The following is a 17,756-nucleotide window of genomic DNA, read 5'->3' on the forward strand; positions in this document are numbered from 1 at the left end:
ATTGACATTAAATAATTCAACCCAGGGGTCTATAATAAACCTAATAATCATTCTCTTCTGAACCATTATTCTATGAAGAAAATTCGGGTTTTGTTTAGGCAAAATTTGGGGAAGGTATACACTATATGCATTGCTCGTATGGTATACTACACGCAGAGAATGCATGTCCTCGTCGTTGGATAGTGGAGATAGACTCTATTTCACCGCAGGTACAAAAGCCAAATAATGCTGCTCTTCTCTAGTGTTCATAAATGAGGTCAGATGGTGAATGACAAGTATCTGTACTACAATACACACAACAGGTACCTTGACCAGTAACTCATATGCTCAACGTACACCTCATGTGCGTATTGCAGTAAAGATACTGGTCTACGTACACCTTATATGTGTGTATTGTAGTACCCTCATTGAGAGTACAACTAATTGTAACCATACATGCATTTCTATGTTTATCCCAATACCTGAAACTCGAACCAGTATACATAAATGAGTATGTTATGCTTCGTACCCGGGTTTTGTAGACAGATTGCTAGCAACCAACTTTCCTTTGAAAACAATGATTTAAATCTTGACAATTATATGGAGAAAAAGATATTTGATAAGGATTCTGCTGTGGATACAAAAGGAATACACAGGGGGTCTTGAGAAATACGGAACTATGAGAGCAATATGGATACAAAAAGGGATAAACAGAGCCTTGCGACTTTTACCAGAATCTCTTGCTCTGTATTGCATTTGATGATCTTATTCAGCTGAATTTGAATGAAGTTGATCATCTTATGATCAAATGTCGCCTGTTTCAATGGCAACCAATTGTAACGTTTCTCTTGTTACTGTTGTGTCACATGATGCAAATAGAGACATGCCCACAAACTCAAAATAAGAAAATAAGTGCTGCCCATATTTAGCTTTGTTGATGAGGCACCTGTGAAAAGAACAAAGATTTAGAACAAGATTATAACCCACTTATGCGCTCTAAAATAATTAATAATGACATCAATTAGCAGGGGCAAATCTATGATAAATTATTAAGCTGGTTGCTTATGCAAGAGTGAGACTTATGCGTGATCTGGCCCGTCCAATGGGACCCGAGTGCAGGTATTTGCAGCAATACCTTGTTACTTACAAGCAGAAGATTGGTAACCGTGCATCGGAGACAAAAAGTTAAGCTAAATAAACTTTTTAACAAGTGAACATTTACAAAATTATCAATAACAGATGAATTCCTAAAGACCCAATGAAATTAGCATTTTTCACGATCAATATTTCCAAACATGACAAGAAAGCTATCCTGAAAGAGTTTTTCCTTTTAGGAGATGTTGCAAAGAACTGGATAAGAGGAAACCAGGAACACTTGCATGGTGAAGAAAAATACTAATTGTGAAGAAAAATACTAATTGTTCCTTGATATTACCAAGTGCTTGCAGTATTTATTGTTTAAAGAGTACAAGTTTCATTTTGTCTCTTGGGGGTTATTCTACAATTCCTTGGAGATCCATGGGCATTTAAGAAAGGGAAAGGTCTCTATACTTCCCCTACTGCATAGAAGATATATGCTTTTCCCCAATCCAACCGTCCAATTTAGATTAAGTGAGTCATTGACCGTTTGATCTAGATCCGACACTTCAGAGTATTTTATTTTTATTTTTTTCTACAAATTATATGAATATGAAATTTCGTACGTGCCATCATCTCAATGGGGTGCACCTAAATAAAAATTTTAAAACAATTTTTTGATAAAATATAATGACCTTAAAACTTTCAGGGGTATTTTGGTCATTCTAGTTTATTGAGAACATGTTTTCATTTTTTTACAGGTGTGACTTTAAGAGAGGAGTGGACGCCCAAAATTTGGTGTCAAAATAGTTTGCAAAAAAAATTTAAAAATAAAATAGCGTAAAGACGTGACAATGTGATTGGGGCCAATCTCAGCCGTCCATTCAAACTGGATGGTTGGATGGGGGAAAACATATAAGTTTTATGCAGTAGGGGAAGCATAGAAAGTTTGCCCTTTATGAAAACTGATAAGTAGTTTCCTAATTACAGAAATCAAAGATGACATTTCTCCACTGAGATGTCATAGTTATTTCTATGCATCTGAATGAAGCAGGTGAAATAAAGGAAAGCCCCATCTGCACATATGACAAGAATAATACATGACGAAAACATACCATCATACCAAAAATTGAACTATTAGTATGCATACTCTAACCATCTGCTAGAATCCTGCAAATGTGTAGCTCATTAAGAATTAAGACTATTAATATGAACATGCTGCATAGGGGAGGATACCAAGTTGAAGGTAATTATTCAGGATGTTCCACTCAAAGTCCCAGTGCTTCCTTGCATTCTTCAGAGTCCAGTAGCACCAACCAAAGGATGCTTGATCATAAACTTGCAACTGAGCATCTCCAAAGTCTTGATAATCAAACTTTGAAGCACTTTGTACATTCCACTCATTCACCCACTCTCCTGATCCACGTATGAATCCCAACTTCATTTTTATAGTCATAACAAGAAGGGACCAACATAACTGATCACAGCCACTAATAAAGGTAGAGAAGTTTACCAACAAAGACAAGAGGACCATTTGCACTATTCAATGCTTGCACTTGGGCTAGTCTGCTTTCATAAATGAACTCAATATTGGCTTCAGCAGTCATGTTGCTAAAAAAATTATCAAAAAGATTATAATAGTGTAAATCTAGCACAACATTTGAAAAGCCAATGTTTGCATGATAAAGTTCAAGTGGGTCAACGTTTCCAATTCTCTGGCATAGAATCACATAAGCTGTAGACGAATAATTGCGCACAATCTCATATCCTTTTGAGTAATACGAAATCAAGACATCAATAGGAACCTCAGATGCAGAAGGTTCGTTAATGAGCTCAATCCCTAGTAGAGAGGGATGTTTTGCATACCTACAAGAGGAACGCAGCATATATCAAACTACTTTTTGCGTGGGAAATCAATACTTTTACATATTGTTCATTTAAACATAGATAAATACAAACCATCTAAATTAAGCCAAAACAAAAATTATACAAAACAACTAAAGGCAAATATATTTCAGGTCCACATATTTGCCAGAACGTGCTCAAGCAAAATGTGTATGTACTACTATATTAGAGTAAAAATTCAATACACTGCTTGGTCTAAGTCACTAAGATGCCGCTGTAAAGCAAAAGGTGCTTTCCTAGTAAGAAAGCAAGTTCTAGAATTATCCCAACAGTACAGAAGGCAAATATATCCAGCTCATAGTTACCAGAATCTCTCACTCAAGGTTGCGATTCCGATTCGGAATCCCAATTCCCTGATTCCACGATTCCGACAAGGAATCTTCACAGAATCCATTTCTGTGAAGTCAAGAATCTCGCTTTCTTATTTTAGGAATCTCGATTCCAACACTTATAGAATCTCGTTTCTAATATTTATTGATTCTCAATTCTTTAACTGTTGAGTCTCAATTTTACATTTCTTGAATCTGGATTCCATATATAATGATACTTGATTTGATTGATTTTGAATCCAGATTCTTGGACATTAAGTACAGCAGTTTGTAGATGCAAGAAACCACAAACTAATCAAACATCGAATATTGCTTCTACCGTCAAAGAATCTCGCTCTAATGCTTATGGAGTAATAATACCACAAAATAAAATACTAATGTTCTACGAGCACAAATCTATGACTTATGGATTGGTTCAAATATTTATGGATTTCAATTTAACTTATTAGAAAACCAGTCTAGAGGCGATTGTTTCCCATAGTTCATACGTGCTCCGAATAACAATCCAACCGCATTGTCGAAGTATTGTTTCAATGAATCAACTTTCAAATGTAAATGTCTAAAGTTAAGTTCTTAACAACTATCATTCCAATGCCTTTTGCAGGCAACAAAGGCAAGTGTAACATGGGAGCACATATTAGAACACAGACAACAACATGGCACAGACAAAATCCCATTTTGAACTATAATAATGAAATGAAATCACATTTTAAAAATCCGAGATAGTATTTGTATCGTTTGTAGACAATTTCCCTCAATGGACTACGAGTGTCTATTAATTGACCTTACTTATGATATTGTGCCTAAGGCTCAATAGTCATTAACTTCAAATCAAAGGAACCCTTCTTCAGGTCTTAGAGACCTCTGATCTCGATTGCTTGATGAGGTTCCATGTTGTCAAGGCACGAGATGTCGTTAATGTAGAAATCTTGATTCTAAAGGGGATGAAACTCGACCTCATAGAGTTACGAATCTCCATTGCCAGTTGGGTCGAAACCCGATTCCAAATTTCTATGAATCTCGATCTAAAATTGGTAACCTTGATTCCAAATACATTAGAAACTCAATTCCAAAGATGTCGAAATCTCGGTTCCATATATGAAGGGATCTTGACTCCATATGGGTTGATTCTAAATAAACTCAATTCAAAGAGGTCAAGATCTCGATTCCATATATGTGGGATCTCAATTCTATTTGGGTTGAATCTCGATTCCTATAAAGTAGGAATCTCATTTCCTGTAATTCACCTTGTATGGACGTCAATTTCGAAAACAAGAATATTCTAGCCAACAACGATTCCGCCATTTCGATTCCTAAAACGATTCAGAATCTCAAGCGTTTCCAACAACCATGATCCAGCTTGAAACTCCTGTACAAGAAAACATATTCAAACCCCTCAAAACTCCTGTACAAGATCAATAGAAATAATTTGCAAGAGGAAAAATAAAAAAGTAGTGAACTCTCATAACTCTTTCAAAGAGGAAATTTTCAAGCTGAATAACATAACATCTCTTTGAAAAAGTCGCAAACTTGCAATTGGACTCAATGTGTTCAGCAAGATCAAGAAAAGCAAAGTTTCATGGAATTCTTATGGAAAACATATTGTCTCCTACCAGGTATCCACATCTCACTACATTGCAGCATTCCATGGATGAGGAACTAGTATCAAGCAGGCATGTCACAATGTATTATAGTGTACCCTCCACTTCCATCTTACAGAAATCAATCTCAACTGTATATTGTGCGTAGTGCATATTAAGTGGTCATGAACATGTTCCTCAAAATAAGCTTGAGAAGTTTCAACGTGTTTCTCTATAGACACATTCATTCAGCGTATTGAATTATCTGCTATTTAGATTTAGGCTAGAATAGATACTGCATTTAACTATTTCATTTTGTTGCCTACTTGGATGCCCGTTAGGCTAATCCAGAGAGAGGAAATCAATTTATGGTTTTTATGCTTGTGTCTGTTTCGCCTAAAAATGTACTAGAGAGATCTTGGAAGAAAGATATGACTCCAATAGAACAAACCAGAAAGTACAGAAAACATTTTCATTAAAGTATGGGTTTGGAACAGCACTCGTAAGCAACTTGTTTTATTTACATTCAATCTTCATACAAAGAAAGAAACACCTTACATCCATAATTCCAAAGACTCAAGAAATTCAAAAAGAAAGAAAATTGTAAACATCAGAAATTGTAAACATCAGACTATGGAATCAATATAGATTCCGATACCTTGCATATGAAGCGAGGGGATCAAACAGCAAGTTTCTCTCTCTTGTATGTCTTGTGTTATGATGTAAATTTTTTATTTGATTCTCTCTATCCCTATGGAAATATGAAGATGTCTGCTTCAAAAGCTTTATCATAGCCTCGGCCTTGAACCATTAAATAGGACTTAAGATTGTGCTAGACTGTTCTCTCTAACATTCCAAAAGAACCTATTGTATTTGACACACCCCTTTGTATAAAGGGTGAAGCCTGATGGGCAAGGAAGAAATCTTAAATTCTTGGAAAGTCTCACTCCTCAAATTTCTTGTTTCTGGATTCATCGATCCTTCCAGAACATTAGATTCATCGATTCTTGAGGATTACATGCCTTATTGCGCACGAACTTTCAAAACATCAAAACGATAAGTTTGCCATGAAGAGTGAATATAGCCTTAGAATTGTCATCATCGTTGTTCTAATCCCTTCTATCTAGGGATTTCGTTATACCCAATTGATAAACAAAATCCACACTCAACAATTGTGACTGCTCCCAAAATCTTGATATATAATCCAAGGCTCTTTTGAAGATTCAATCGCCCGTCCAAAAAGTCATCAAGTTCATAAAGACTTGCTGATTTTCTATTTCAATCTTGGATTACCCTTTCCAAAAGATGGACCTTTCATCCAAAAATTGCTTCCTATCACTTTCCCGTGATCCCTAGAATCCGATCACCATCATCTTTGCAATTTTCCTCACAATGTCAAGTTCAAGACTTAAAAATAGGATAGTTTCCTATCTTCACTAAATTCCATCAACCTTTTTAAATTCTTCACATAGATACCTCCACAGCTCTCTAGAACCCACCTTCGACAATTTTGAAAATCAAAACAACAAATCCACAGGTTCACTGCAAATCATGAAATAAGACATGATGTCATGCAGTGAATTTAAAAAATCTCATTATCTCTCAGCCAACTTGCATAAAACTTGTTCTCTGTCTTTATTATATCTAAACAGGAATTTCTGAAAAGTGGCACAACCTAATATTTCCATCTTATCCCATTTCTATGGTTTGCCGCGAGCCCAACTTTTACATTACCCATTGCTTGTGGTGAATCCTCTTAAACCAGCAAAACTCCATGACAATCTCCTGAGATTTTCCCAATGTGCCATCCTACATGTCTCTACATATGCTTTCCAACCTGATTCCATGCTCTCTACCAAACTTGAACCCATTTCTTTATCATTTTTGAACCAGAATGTCAAGTTCACCACAAGAACTCTATGCCCGTACACTAAGCTCCCAGTGGATTTTGCTTCACCTCTCAAATCACGTCCAAACTATATTTTTTTTGATAAAAAGCTTGAGAACACTTCTAATTATAATTTCACCAAAATTGGGTTCATTCAGATCCCATTTAGTTTAATTTGGATAGTTCACCACGAGAGACAATTCACGGTCTCTAATGTCCAAGGTGAACTTGATTTTACTATCTTATCCTTCTCGAAACTGATTTTTGGTACAAGGGTTAGAAGTACCCTCACTAAGCATTCCTCAAAATTTGAAGTCATTTGGACATCATTTAATTCTATTTGGACAGTTCACCATGAGACACTATTCACAGCTACTGTAGCTCGCGATGAACTTTACAAACCCCTTGATGCTAACTCCAATCTCTCTGATTCTGGAGAATGGCCATATTTCATCTTTCCAATGATGTTCTCAGGTTCTAGCTCATTTGGAAGTCATTACTAAAGTCTTCTGAGTTAGGATCTCATGGTCATTTCATTGCTAGTGGAACCTGTCACAAAATAGACCCAAACAGTGTTCCTCACTTATTTACTAAAAGAGAAAGAAGCAGCCCCTGATAATGAAGTCTAGGACGCAACTTAGGTATCTAAAGTCTTCGAAGGTATCAGTGGCTTTGTGATGCTTAATCATGGCACTGGCTATCTTATTTGATGCCTCTACAATATAGTAAAACAAGTGACACTTATATTATTTCAAAACCTGTCCCATTTAACTTAAAGCAATTTCAATCATCAAACATCCGTTCAGCAATATTCCATATTACCTGCATATTTTGCTAAATAATTTTAATGAATGGATACTTTTAGGAAGGCAATAATCCATAACTTCCTCCTCGCAAATCATTAACTTATCGGTTCACTCTGCCGATTTTTTGGGCATGGTTGCTAAGGTTTGAAGAACCTATACATAGTTATTTAATTATACATGCAAGTCTCTGTCTTTCTATAATCATACCTTGTTCATTTTAATTGTTTTTCTGGCTTTCAAGTTTCAAAAAAAAATTTGCTTTTCTGGCTTTCTCTAGTCATTTTTAAATATCTTATACTTCTTGGTAACCAATTAGAGTCTTAATTTTAAAGTTTTGAGATCTAGTTCCTCACCTCCAACAAAGTAAGATCAAACTGTTTAAGGATTTCTCTTGGCTAAGTTGTCTATGAATACTGTTCAGAAAAACATGTATATTGACTAATGGAAGATGGCAACCTCTTAAGTGAAGGTTTCAGGTCATGGTGATCTCTAGTGTACAATTGAATAACAATAAGAAAATCAGCACTCATATTTCGTCTGAAGTGCAGCGATGAATGAAACAAAGTGGTGGGCTGTCAGTTGCATTTTCCAAATCATTGATATACTCATGATTAAAGTATCAAGAATTTGGTCCAAAAAACAAAGTGCCAATTAGACAAATCATAATGAATTTGACTTACTAATAAACAACAAGTAAAATCTATAGAACAAAAACCTGGAAGCCAAAAATTCAATGACATTTAGGCTGTCAAAAATATATTTGGGAGATTTAGCCCAATCTGCTGAGCCATCCCTACTGGCACTGTGTTCCATGCCATTTTGGCTACCTGGAGCAGCATGAAGATCAACAATACACTTTATCCCATAAGTCCTGCATCCAAGATACTTCACATCAAACTCATACACCAAAAAACAAAGAATTAGCATACGGAACATCAGTCCATAATAAATACCGAAGTCCTCAAGGCTATCACCCTCATTGAAATAAGAGAAAATTACGTACAAACCATATTGGGAGAGGTCTATTACCATTTCGTATCCAATATGCCAAATATTACAAGCATGACCCCCCACCCCGAGGTCTTTTTTTTTTCCCAAGTTTCCCCCCTGTCCGGGGCTATTCTTTCTATTCCTAGTTCTTTGTTGTCCGATGTTCTAAATACCATACAGCTACCTCTTTTCCTTACTAACAAAATACCCGGCCTCTCTCTACCGACCCTCTCTCTCTCTACTTATTTTTTAGAACTATTTCCCTGTGTGTAAAAACACTTAGATCTTGCAATCGTTTTACAGAAAAGAAGCAAAGACTGCTGTCTTCCTAAAATCAAAGAATAACAACCCATTCTTGACATCCACAACCAGGATCACATAGTGCACATCTATTGACCATGTCCCGCAAACATTAAAAGATGCAAACCCAAAAAAAGGAACTTAAGAGGTAAACTAATCAGTAACAAAACCAAATTTAGGACTTCAAGCAATCAGCTCTGCTTCTCTCCTTCTGCAATTTCTACCTCCTCAGCTGCAGCAGCCATCAATTCGTCGAAATTTGCAGCCTTTCCCGAGCAAAATTTCAATCTCTGCTTTCTGAATAGGTCGCCCTCTAGAATCATCTTTCATATCAACGGGTGAAGTCATGATCTTCTTCTCAATGGCCAGTCTATTGTTCTTTAGAATCTCTGCAATTGTGACCACAAAGGCAACAGCCATTCCTAGGGTTGACAACTCCACTTTGTTATGTTGTTGCTACTCCAACAAATTTACAGGGCTGGATTTTGGCGAGAACATCATCACCTTTGACAAAGCAGGGGGATCTCATGCTCCACTTAGGGCTCCAGTGAACTATAGGGCATCCGCTCGTTTTGACACCAGCTTAACATATGCAATTATAAGGAGCTAGGTTATTGTGGGTATGGAGATGCTAGGTTATTGTGGGTGTGGAGATGCTCGCAAATTTATGCATGACAGGGCTTATAAATTTCTTCTCGTTCTAGAGAGATAGTGGGTGATGGCTGAGTTCTCCATCAGTAAGTCGAAACCTGGAACCAGGCAGGTAGAGAGAGAGATAAAGATAGAGAGAGAGGGCGGGTAGAGAGAGAGAAAAAAAGAGAGAGAGGGAGTAGAGAGGGGGCGAGGGGGGGAGGCTGGGTATCTTTCTAGCAAAGAAGAGAGGTAGCTGTCTGGTATTTCGAAAACCGGATAGCGAGAACGAATGGAAAGAATAGCCCCATGTCCGGTGTTTTCATTGTTGGACAGGTGGGGAACTTGCGAAGATAAAAAAGACCGTGGGGTGGGGGGTGGTGCCATAATATTAGGCATATTGGATCAAAATGGTAATAGACCCCTCCCAATATGCTCCGTATATAATTTGCTCTTGAAATAATCGTGCTAGGAAAGCACAACTCATCTGAACAATAAATGGCCATGTAGAGCCTTCCAATATCTCACCATATTACCATCCATTATTTCAATGGATGAGGATGACCCCAAGCCCTACGATTATTTCATGGTTTTTGGGATAATTTCATGCTTTCTACTTGCATACTAAATCCATATTCTAGCAATTCTTCAGGAAAACAATTTCAGCAGAGGCAATAGATGGAACAAGACGTACTGTGCCCATAGAAAAGCCTTGTCCAACGAAGCCAGGGATCCACCAACAAAAGGAGGTGGAGGAGTTGGATCACTCGCAATCCACCATCCAACAGGTATTCTTACAGTGTTTATGCCATGATTTGACAAAAACCTAAAATCTTCTTGTGTGACAAAACTGTTTCTGTGACCCTGAAGGCCATAAAAGGGACACATCACAGGAATGATAATATGCATAAAAATAATTTCTATAATGCTAGAGCTGAAATTGCACACTCAAGAGCAGTATTTGCCTGACTAGCAAAATATATTTTTCCCTACAAAGGATAAACGAAACTTTGGAAGCAAATAAGATTACCCAGAATAAATGTGTATCAAACGAGTACCCTCAAATGGACGGTTTGCGGTTTTGAAAGCAGAAGCATTTAGATTTCAGAGTTTGCACACTATGATAGCAACAAACAGTGCTCCTAATCAGTTAAAAAGAACAAGTGAGGGATGAAAAGCATGTCCTTTACAGAGAGAACAGATGTAGATTTATCAGGTCCATATCCATTTGCAAGCTGGTAATCTCCATGCAAGTCATTCGCAACAATGGTCATTTCAAATGTTGCAGCATGGTCATCCCACCCTGGTCTACCCGGATAGTCTGCTGTGAGCTGCCCTGCTGAATTTGCCTAACATGTTACCCAACAAGCAATTAGGTCACTTGCTAACACAGTTGAATGGGTGGGAATGTCCCATAAGGATAATGCATAGACTATTTTATTTTATTTTATTTTTTTGGGTAAGTTAATGCATAGATTATAACCTGCAAATAATTTCCATTTGAAAGCTTTATATGGACTCTGTTCTGGTATCTTTCAAAAGTGAAGGTTCCTCTTCCAGTTGCGGATTCATCTGTCGCAGAGACAGGGCCACCTTCGCCATCAGAAGCTAGAAACTGACCTCCAAAGGTTCTAAGTTGAAATATCTCACTAGACACTCGCCATAACTTCAACAACAGAAAAAGTCAGTCTGGATAACAGTTGTGCAAATTAAGAATGAAATTAGCTATTGTTTCAGGAAAATATCCACTCAGGTTTACTGCTAAAAACACACAAAATTATATAGTAGCATAAGGGAACTTTGTCATGCTGACAGTGCATGTTTGTGTATATGTAACTAGTTTCATTTTTGTCAAATGACATGTCAACATGGTATTTGGGAAGCATTAATCTGAAGGTAGGTCACTATTCATCAATAAGTGTATGCCCATGCCATAAGTAGTTGTTTTGTCTTTTTATATTTAGAGGAATATTTCTAAGTCATGAAAAATATTTTTACAAGGAAAATAATGTGTAGGCGCCTAATTTGAAACTCAATAGATGTATGAAATTTCAGCAGCTCATCATGGATCTCTCTTCCTTTTCTCCAATTAACACGGTTAGTAAGTGTGATATTAACTGGTACAAATAAAGAATGCCAGTCAAGATACTTGCACTGACAATTGCCTATATTTCATCCAACTTATGCCTTAGAGAAGAAAGTGAAAACAAGTTAGGATTCTCCCAACCTACTTCATTCTCCCTGCCTACTTCAATTGCATATGGCTCTTAACTCTGACCTTGAGAGGGTGCAAGACAGATGCAGTGATCAAGATCAAGTGCAATAGTAAAGTAATCGCATTGATAGCGATTTGAGGTCCTCAGCTCATGCGCACTAGAGTGATTTAAGGAACCAGTCAATGAAATAGGGAATCTTGGTAACTTATTTCAGAAGTACGTTTTCATGACCATGAAGCCATGAATAATTCCTAATTCCTCAAAAGTCAAAACCTTATTTTCATGAATGCATTAAACCAATGGTTTAAAAAACGGATCGGTGACCCGGATCGGGCACCCAAAAAACCGATCCGGATAGGCGAATCGGCGATCCGGATAGGGAATCGGGTGAATCGGTCAGAATAAAGCTTAAAAAAAATCCGAAAAAAGTATTAGAATTCATTATAAATATTGTTTTTTAAGAATTCAATAAGAAATGAGGGTACTCCATTAAGAATTTTCATGTTTTTGAATGAATATGCGAATATTGATATGTTCTTTCCCTGCATGAACCGCCATTCAGCATTTAATTTACATCACACAAAAGGATAAACATAGAATTATCATGGAATAAGTATATCAACATACATGGACTACAATAAAGCATAAAATTAGTAACATATGATCTAAAAATAAAATGATAGACGACGTTATTGTTCTTCTTGGTCATGCTGGTGCCATTGATTGAATTCGTTTAACAATTCATTGATTCGATCTAAAAACGAATCATCGATATTAGCAAGCGTCTGCACTGTCGTGCTCATCCCTACACTGTTGCTGTTGGGACTCGATATGTGAATAATATGGCTGGGATAGGGTGGCCTCAGAATCATCATCTCTCTCATTTTCTCTTTGAATAATATGGATTAAAAAAAAAAATTAACAAATTTTCAAAAAAATCGATCATGGATTAAAAAAAAAAATCACAAATTTTCAAAAAATTCTATCATGGATTACAAAAAAAAATTCGATCATGGATTAAAAAAAAAAAATCACAAATTTTCAAAAAATTCTATCATGGATTACAAAAAAAAATTCGATCATGGATTAAAAAAAAAAAATCACAAATTTTCAAAAAATTCAATCATGGATTACAAAAAATTCGATCATGGATTACAAAAAATTCGATCATGGATTTACAAAAAATTCGATCATGGATTACATAAATTCAATCATGGATTACATAAAATTTGATCATGGATTACCAAAAAAAAAAAAACATAAAAAAACAAAAAATTCCATCGTGGATTACAAAAAAAGAAAAAAACAATTTGATATTGGATTACAAAAAATTCAATCATGGATTACAAAAAATTCTATCATGGGTTACAAAAAAAAAAAAAAAACAAAAAATTCGATCATGGATTACAAGAAAAAAAAACAAACATTTCGATCATGGATTACAAAAAATTCGATCATGGATTACAAAAAATTCTATCATGGATTACAAAAAATTCGACCATGGATTACATAGAATTCGATCATGGATTACATAAAATTCGATCATGGATTACAAAAAAAAACAAACAAAAAAAAACAAAAAATTCGATCGTGGATTACAAAAAAAGAAAAAAAACAATTCGATCATGGATTACAAAAAATTCAATCATGGATTACAAAAAACTCTATCATGGGTTACAAAAAAACAAAAAACAAAAAATTCGATCATGGATTACAAAAAAAAAACAAACATTTCGATCATGGATTACAAAAAAAAAACAAACATTTCGATCATTGATTACAAAACATTCGATCATGGATTACAAAAAATTCTATCATGGGTTACAAAAAAAAAAAAAAAAACAAAAAAAACAAAAAATTCGATCATGGATTACAAGAAAAAAAAACAAACATTTCGATCATGGATTACAAAAAATTCGATTATGGATTACAAAAAATTCTATCATGGGTTACAAAAAAAAAAAAAAACAAAAAATTTGATCATGGATTACAAAAAAAAAAAAAAAAACAATTCGATCATGGATTACAAAAAAATCTATCAAGTATTACAAAAAAATCTATCATGGATTACCAAAAAAAAAAAAAAAAAAAAAAAAAAAAAAAAAATTCGTATGGGACTTGCCGATTCCGTACAGTGAATCGGCGAGTCGCTGTACAGAATCGTCCGGTTCTCTCTAGAACCGGACGATTCCCGTTTTTTCGCCGATTCGATCCGTCCATGGCGACTCCCGAGTTGAAGCGGGCGAGTCCAGTTCGACTCGATGATTTTTTAAACACTGCATTAAACATTGAAATGGATTGCAACTTTAAATAGCAAAAACGTTTTCCCCGAGATAACATTTTTGAAGAGAGAAGATGCAATATCTTCATGAAATCAGTTGGCAAGGTAGATTTAGCATATATATTTGGCAAATTGGACATAATAATTACCAAATGTGACAATTTTAAAGGAGAGGATCATAATTTATAACAAGAAATAGACAGGAATACAATTAGCACTTTATCAAATCTTTCTTGCAACATGTAGTTATTAGACATTTAGGTAATTGTACATAACCTAAGAAGACAACATTCTTTGGTACTTGCACATAACATCTTATATGGGTCATGGAACCCATATGTAAATCAGATCATCCATCTCTTCTATATAAGGGCCTTGACAGTATTATTTATAATAACAAAGGGAGAGTTTCAGCTTGTGTTACAGAATTAAAAAACTAATGTTATGGCCAACAGCCTCACTGTCTTAGGGCATGCATCATCCTGCTAAATTGGGAACCATGCTCTCACTAAAGATAACTTTTTATAAAGAAAAAAAAATGTGTAATAGAAGCACCAAATCAAACTGACAGAAAAGCAAAAGAGCAAATCTAAGACGTGAACTAACAAAAGATGATGTAGCTTTCATTCATGATTACAATTATACGCTGGACCTATTGACTTCCAAATATTCTACTACTAAAAGCGAACCAATTCATGTGGCTCTGAAGAAAATAGATTCCTAATTATGGCAAGTCAGAAGAGTTCAAGGACCACTGACATTGGCTATTGCATCCAGTGAAGGCATAGATGGAACCCCATAGCAAAATCTGCCTCTCCCAAAGCTTGCTGCGTTTGCATCAAATTAACATTTTAAGAATCCTCTCAAGTAAATAATCAATATGCACCACCTTCCCAAACTCTACAGTTGGCATAAGGGAACAGTAGACATTGTTTTATGAACCCTAGGGAATTCACAGAAGCATTGCACTTCCAAAGTTTTTCATCTTCAATTAGTCGAGGTTCATTAAGCTTGTTTGGCCATTCTACTTCTTCATCCCTCAATCAGGCCTTCAAATACACTTAGGATAAACTTTGGATACTACATTTCTCATTTGCAAATATAGCATTTTAGGTTCCTACATATTTTTTTTTCTTCTTTTTTTTTTTTTCTTTTTCTTGTCTTTTCTAATTTGGTAACATGATTTTATTAACGAGTTACTGTACAAAATTATTTCAAAACCTAGTATAAAGCCACGGTTCAGAATCCTCAAAATTGAAGTAAAAAAGGAATGGCACTACAAAATAGTTCTATGCATGGCGCTACAAATAGTTCCGTCCTATGAATACACTGTGTCATTAGGGTATCTGCTAAACTATTTTCTCCATGTATGCACAAAAGTTGTTTCTATCTCTATACATCCATCAAAAATCTCATCAAAAAAGTTAGCCAATCACCATGGTATTGTTAATGATCTTTTGGCACACTTTGTAGCATTGAGTAAATCTCCCTCAATGCTAATTGAATTCCATCTATGACCAATTCCAAGTGACAATTTGAAAAAAAAACTCATTCAATGCAATAATGCTCCAATTACATGAATTTTACATCAATGTATACATTTTCCAACCACCAAAATGTCTCCTTTTATACTTCAAATGAAAAATAACAACTCTAATTGGTCCCTTGACAAAGTCCACACAAGATAAAACAAGTACATCGAATCAATACAAGAATATACACATGTAATCCAAATTACAGCACCATACAATTTGCATTGCCAAATTATATGTCACTTTGAAATTTCATCAAACATATTAAAATCAATGTCCTCCACCAAAACGGTTACTCCAACATGCATAATGGATTTGATCATGGTAAGCCATATATCGAGCTCATTTTTGCATGGTCTACGGCCAGGGACTTAGCCATATACCATGGGATGACTTCTATAAAGGCATTAAGATGTAAGCTAAAATACATCAACATAAACATTGCATACTCAATTATCCATGGCACAAAACATTTAACTACTTAAAATTACAACAAAGTAAATATGACGAATCAAGGGGAAGCCAATTGTCGAACTCATTGTGCCCTGATCACAAATCAGACCTTTTAGGGTTCTAATTTTGTACCATAGACGACAGCAAGATATAGCTTATAAACACAAGGGCTGAACCCACGTAATTAATGGGAAGCTTGTGCACACTTTCTTACCACTAAATTGGCTTCAAAATGTGAGAGAGAGACAAAATATCTAATGGTCAAAACAATTGGTAAAAGCAAGGTATAGACAGCTCACATAGGATGGGAGTATATGGCCATGGAATAATGACATTGAGAATAGTTTCTCAAAGGGGATGCTCTAGGATGATAATCTCACAATCTAATACTCAAATAAACATTAAATGTTTGCTGATATGCATCAAAAAGTACTCCAAAATTTTCAGAGAAATTAGGTGATAAAAACTTGGGAAAATAGTGTCCAAATAGCATGAATCTAGTCTAGACTATGCATATGATGTAGTATGGATGCATAGCTGCAAATACTCATAAAGGACGAAGCATGTATGGATAAGCTACTATAATCACAGATTTACAGCAAGCAAAATGGATGGAAGTGAAGCTTTTCACTAAAGGAGATGAAACCTCATAGAGGAGATACCATGGATGGAGGGTTGAACTTCATATGGACATGGGAGAACACCTTGCTTCAAGAGGGAGAAGGGAGAAGGCTAAGAAAGTGGGGCGTGAGGCTCCTCTCTCTCTCTCTCTCTCTCTCTCTCTCTCTCTCTCTCTCTCTCTCCCTACAATTGAGTTGGGTGGTATGAAATGAAGCGAAGTGATGGTATTACAGGCAGGTGGTAGTGTAACTTCATAAATGGTGTGATCTGAGCCATTGATGATCGCACATGAAAGGGCCATGATCCTAGCCACACATCCCCATCTAGCCATCAAAGATGAAGAGATGTGATTTCACACCATTATCACCCCATTACGCCCTAAATTCTGCCAATTTACCTCATTGTCCATAAGTTATAAATAAATATCCAATGAGCCATTTTATCATACCAAAATTGTCCATTTTAAACTTTAGAAAATGAAAAAGGATCAAAGTGAGAGGGTCGTGCCCCTCGTGGTAATTTTAAATCCGCATTTTGTTAAATACTCAAAAATGAAAAATCCAAATGGCTCATCCAATTGAATTGTGCCATTGTATAATATCACATGGGTTCAAGCAATTATATGATGCCACTCAAAAAGATAGGATAATCAAGGTTTCCATTGTCAAGGCCCACCCTTAACCATAGGCACCTGGGATCAATGCTACACATGTGGCAATTAAGCATGTGATTAATAGTATTCACTTAAGTTAAAACATTATTTCATTTCAAACTTTATACAACAACATTTAGAACGATTTAACAAATGCCAAAAGAGGACATCCACTAGGGCTTGGGCTTCCACGTTATGATGACATCAGCATCCTAGGGCTGATGTGGGGTGCCATGTTTCACCCTATGGCCACTTGGGTGGCACATGTGGGCCCCCACTAGCCTATCCTTCTTTGGAATTACTCCAAACAGTTTCAAAATTCTCAATTCTTGCTCTGAAATATGCCAAAAAATTCTCAAAAATACTCCAAATCATTTTCCACAGATATTACTCACTTTGGCATCAAAATAAAATTGGACAATGGGTAAATGAGAACTCATGGTCAAGATCTAGGAATCGGACTACTCCCCTCGGCTAGCCCAGAATGATGGTCCATTCTCTCGGAATGACCCAACAA

The 17,756-nt window shown here is 35.8% G+C and overlaps 1 protein-coding gene across 20 annotated transcripts in view; it reads right to left on the minus strand.

Moving 5' to 3' along the window:
• Window positions 1-526: 526 nt before the first annotated feature.
• LOC18423283 (putative glucan 1,3-beta-glucosidase A) overlaps window positions 527-17,756 on the minus strand; it is a 28,157-nt gene continuing 10,927 nt past the window's right edge. For 3 of the 20 annotated variants that reach the window (XM_088863778.1, XM_088863776.1, XM_088863779.1), the window contains 8 exons: window positions 14,741-14,808; window positions 10,968-11,150; window positions 10,675-10,833; window positions 10,179-10,348; window positions 8,280-8,435; window positions 2,570-2,922; window positions 2,293-2,472; window positions 527-925 (listed from right to left, as the gene is read on the minus strand). In XM_088863778.1, the coding sequence (XP_088719904.1) occupies window positions 831-925; window positions 2,293-2,472; window positions 2,570-2,922; window positions 8,280-8,435; window positions 10,179-10,348; window positions 10,675-10,833; window positions 10,968-11,150; window positions 14,741-14,808 (1,364 nt within the window). In that variant the 3' untranslated portion in view covers window positions 527-830. Of the gene's footprint in view, window positions 926-2,292; window positions 2,495-2,569; window positions 2,923-4,537; window positions 4,660-8,279; window positions 8,436-10,178; window positions 10,349-10,674; window positions 10,834-10,967; window positions 11,151-14,740; window positions 14,809-17,756 lie in introns of all 20 variants that reach the window. The other 17 variants (XM_020672254.2, XM_020672260.2, XM_011628128.3 and 14 more) reach the window with 13 other exon arrangements.

This window comes from Amborella trichopoda, chromosome 4 (genome assembly GCF_054954075.1).
Source record: "Amborella trichopoda isolate Santa Cruz 75 chromosome 4, AtrichopodaSantaCruz75HAP2 v2.0, whole genome shotgun sequence".
Taxonomy (NCBI): Eukaryota; Viridiplantae; Streptophyta; class Magnoliopsida; order Amborellales; family Amborellaceae; genus Amborella; species Amborella trichopoda.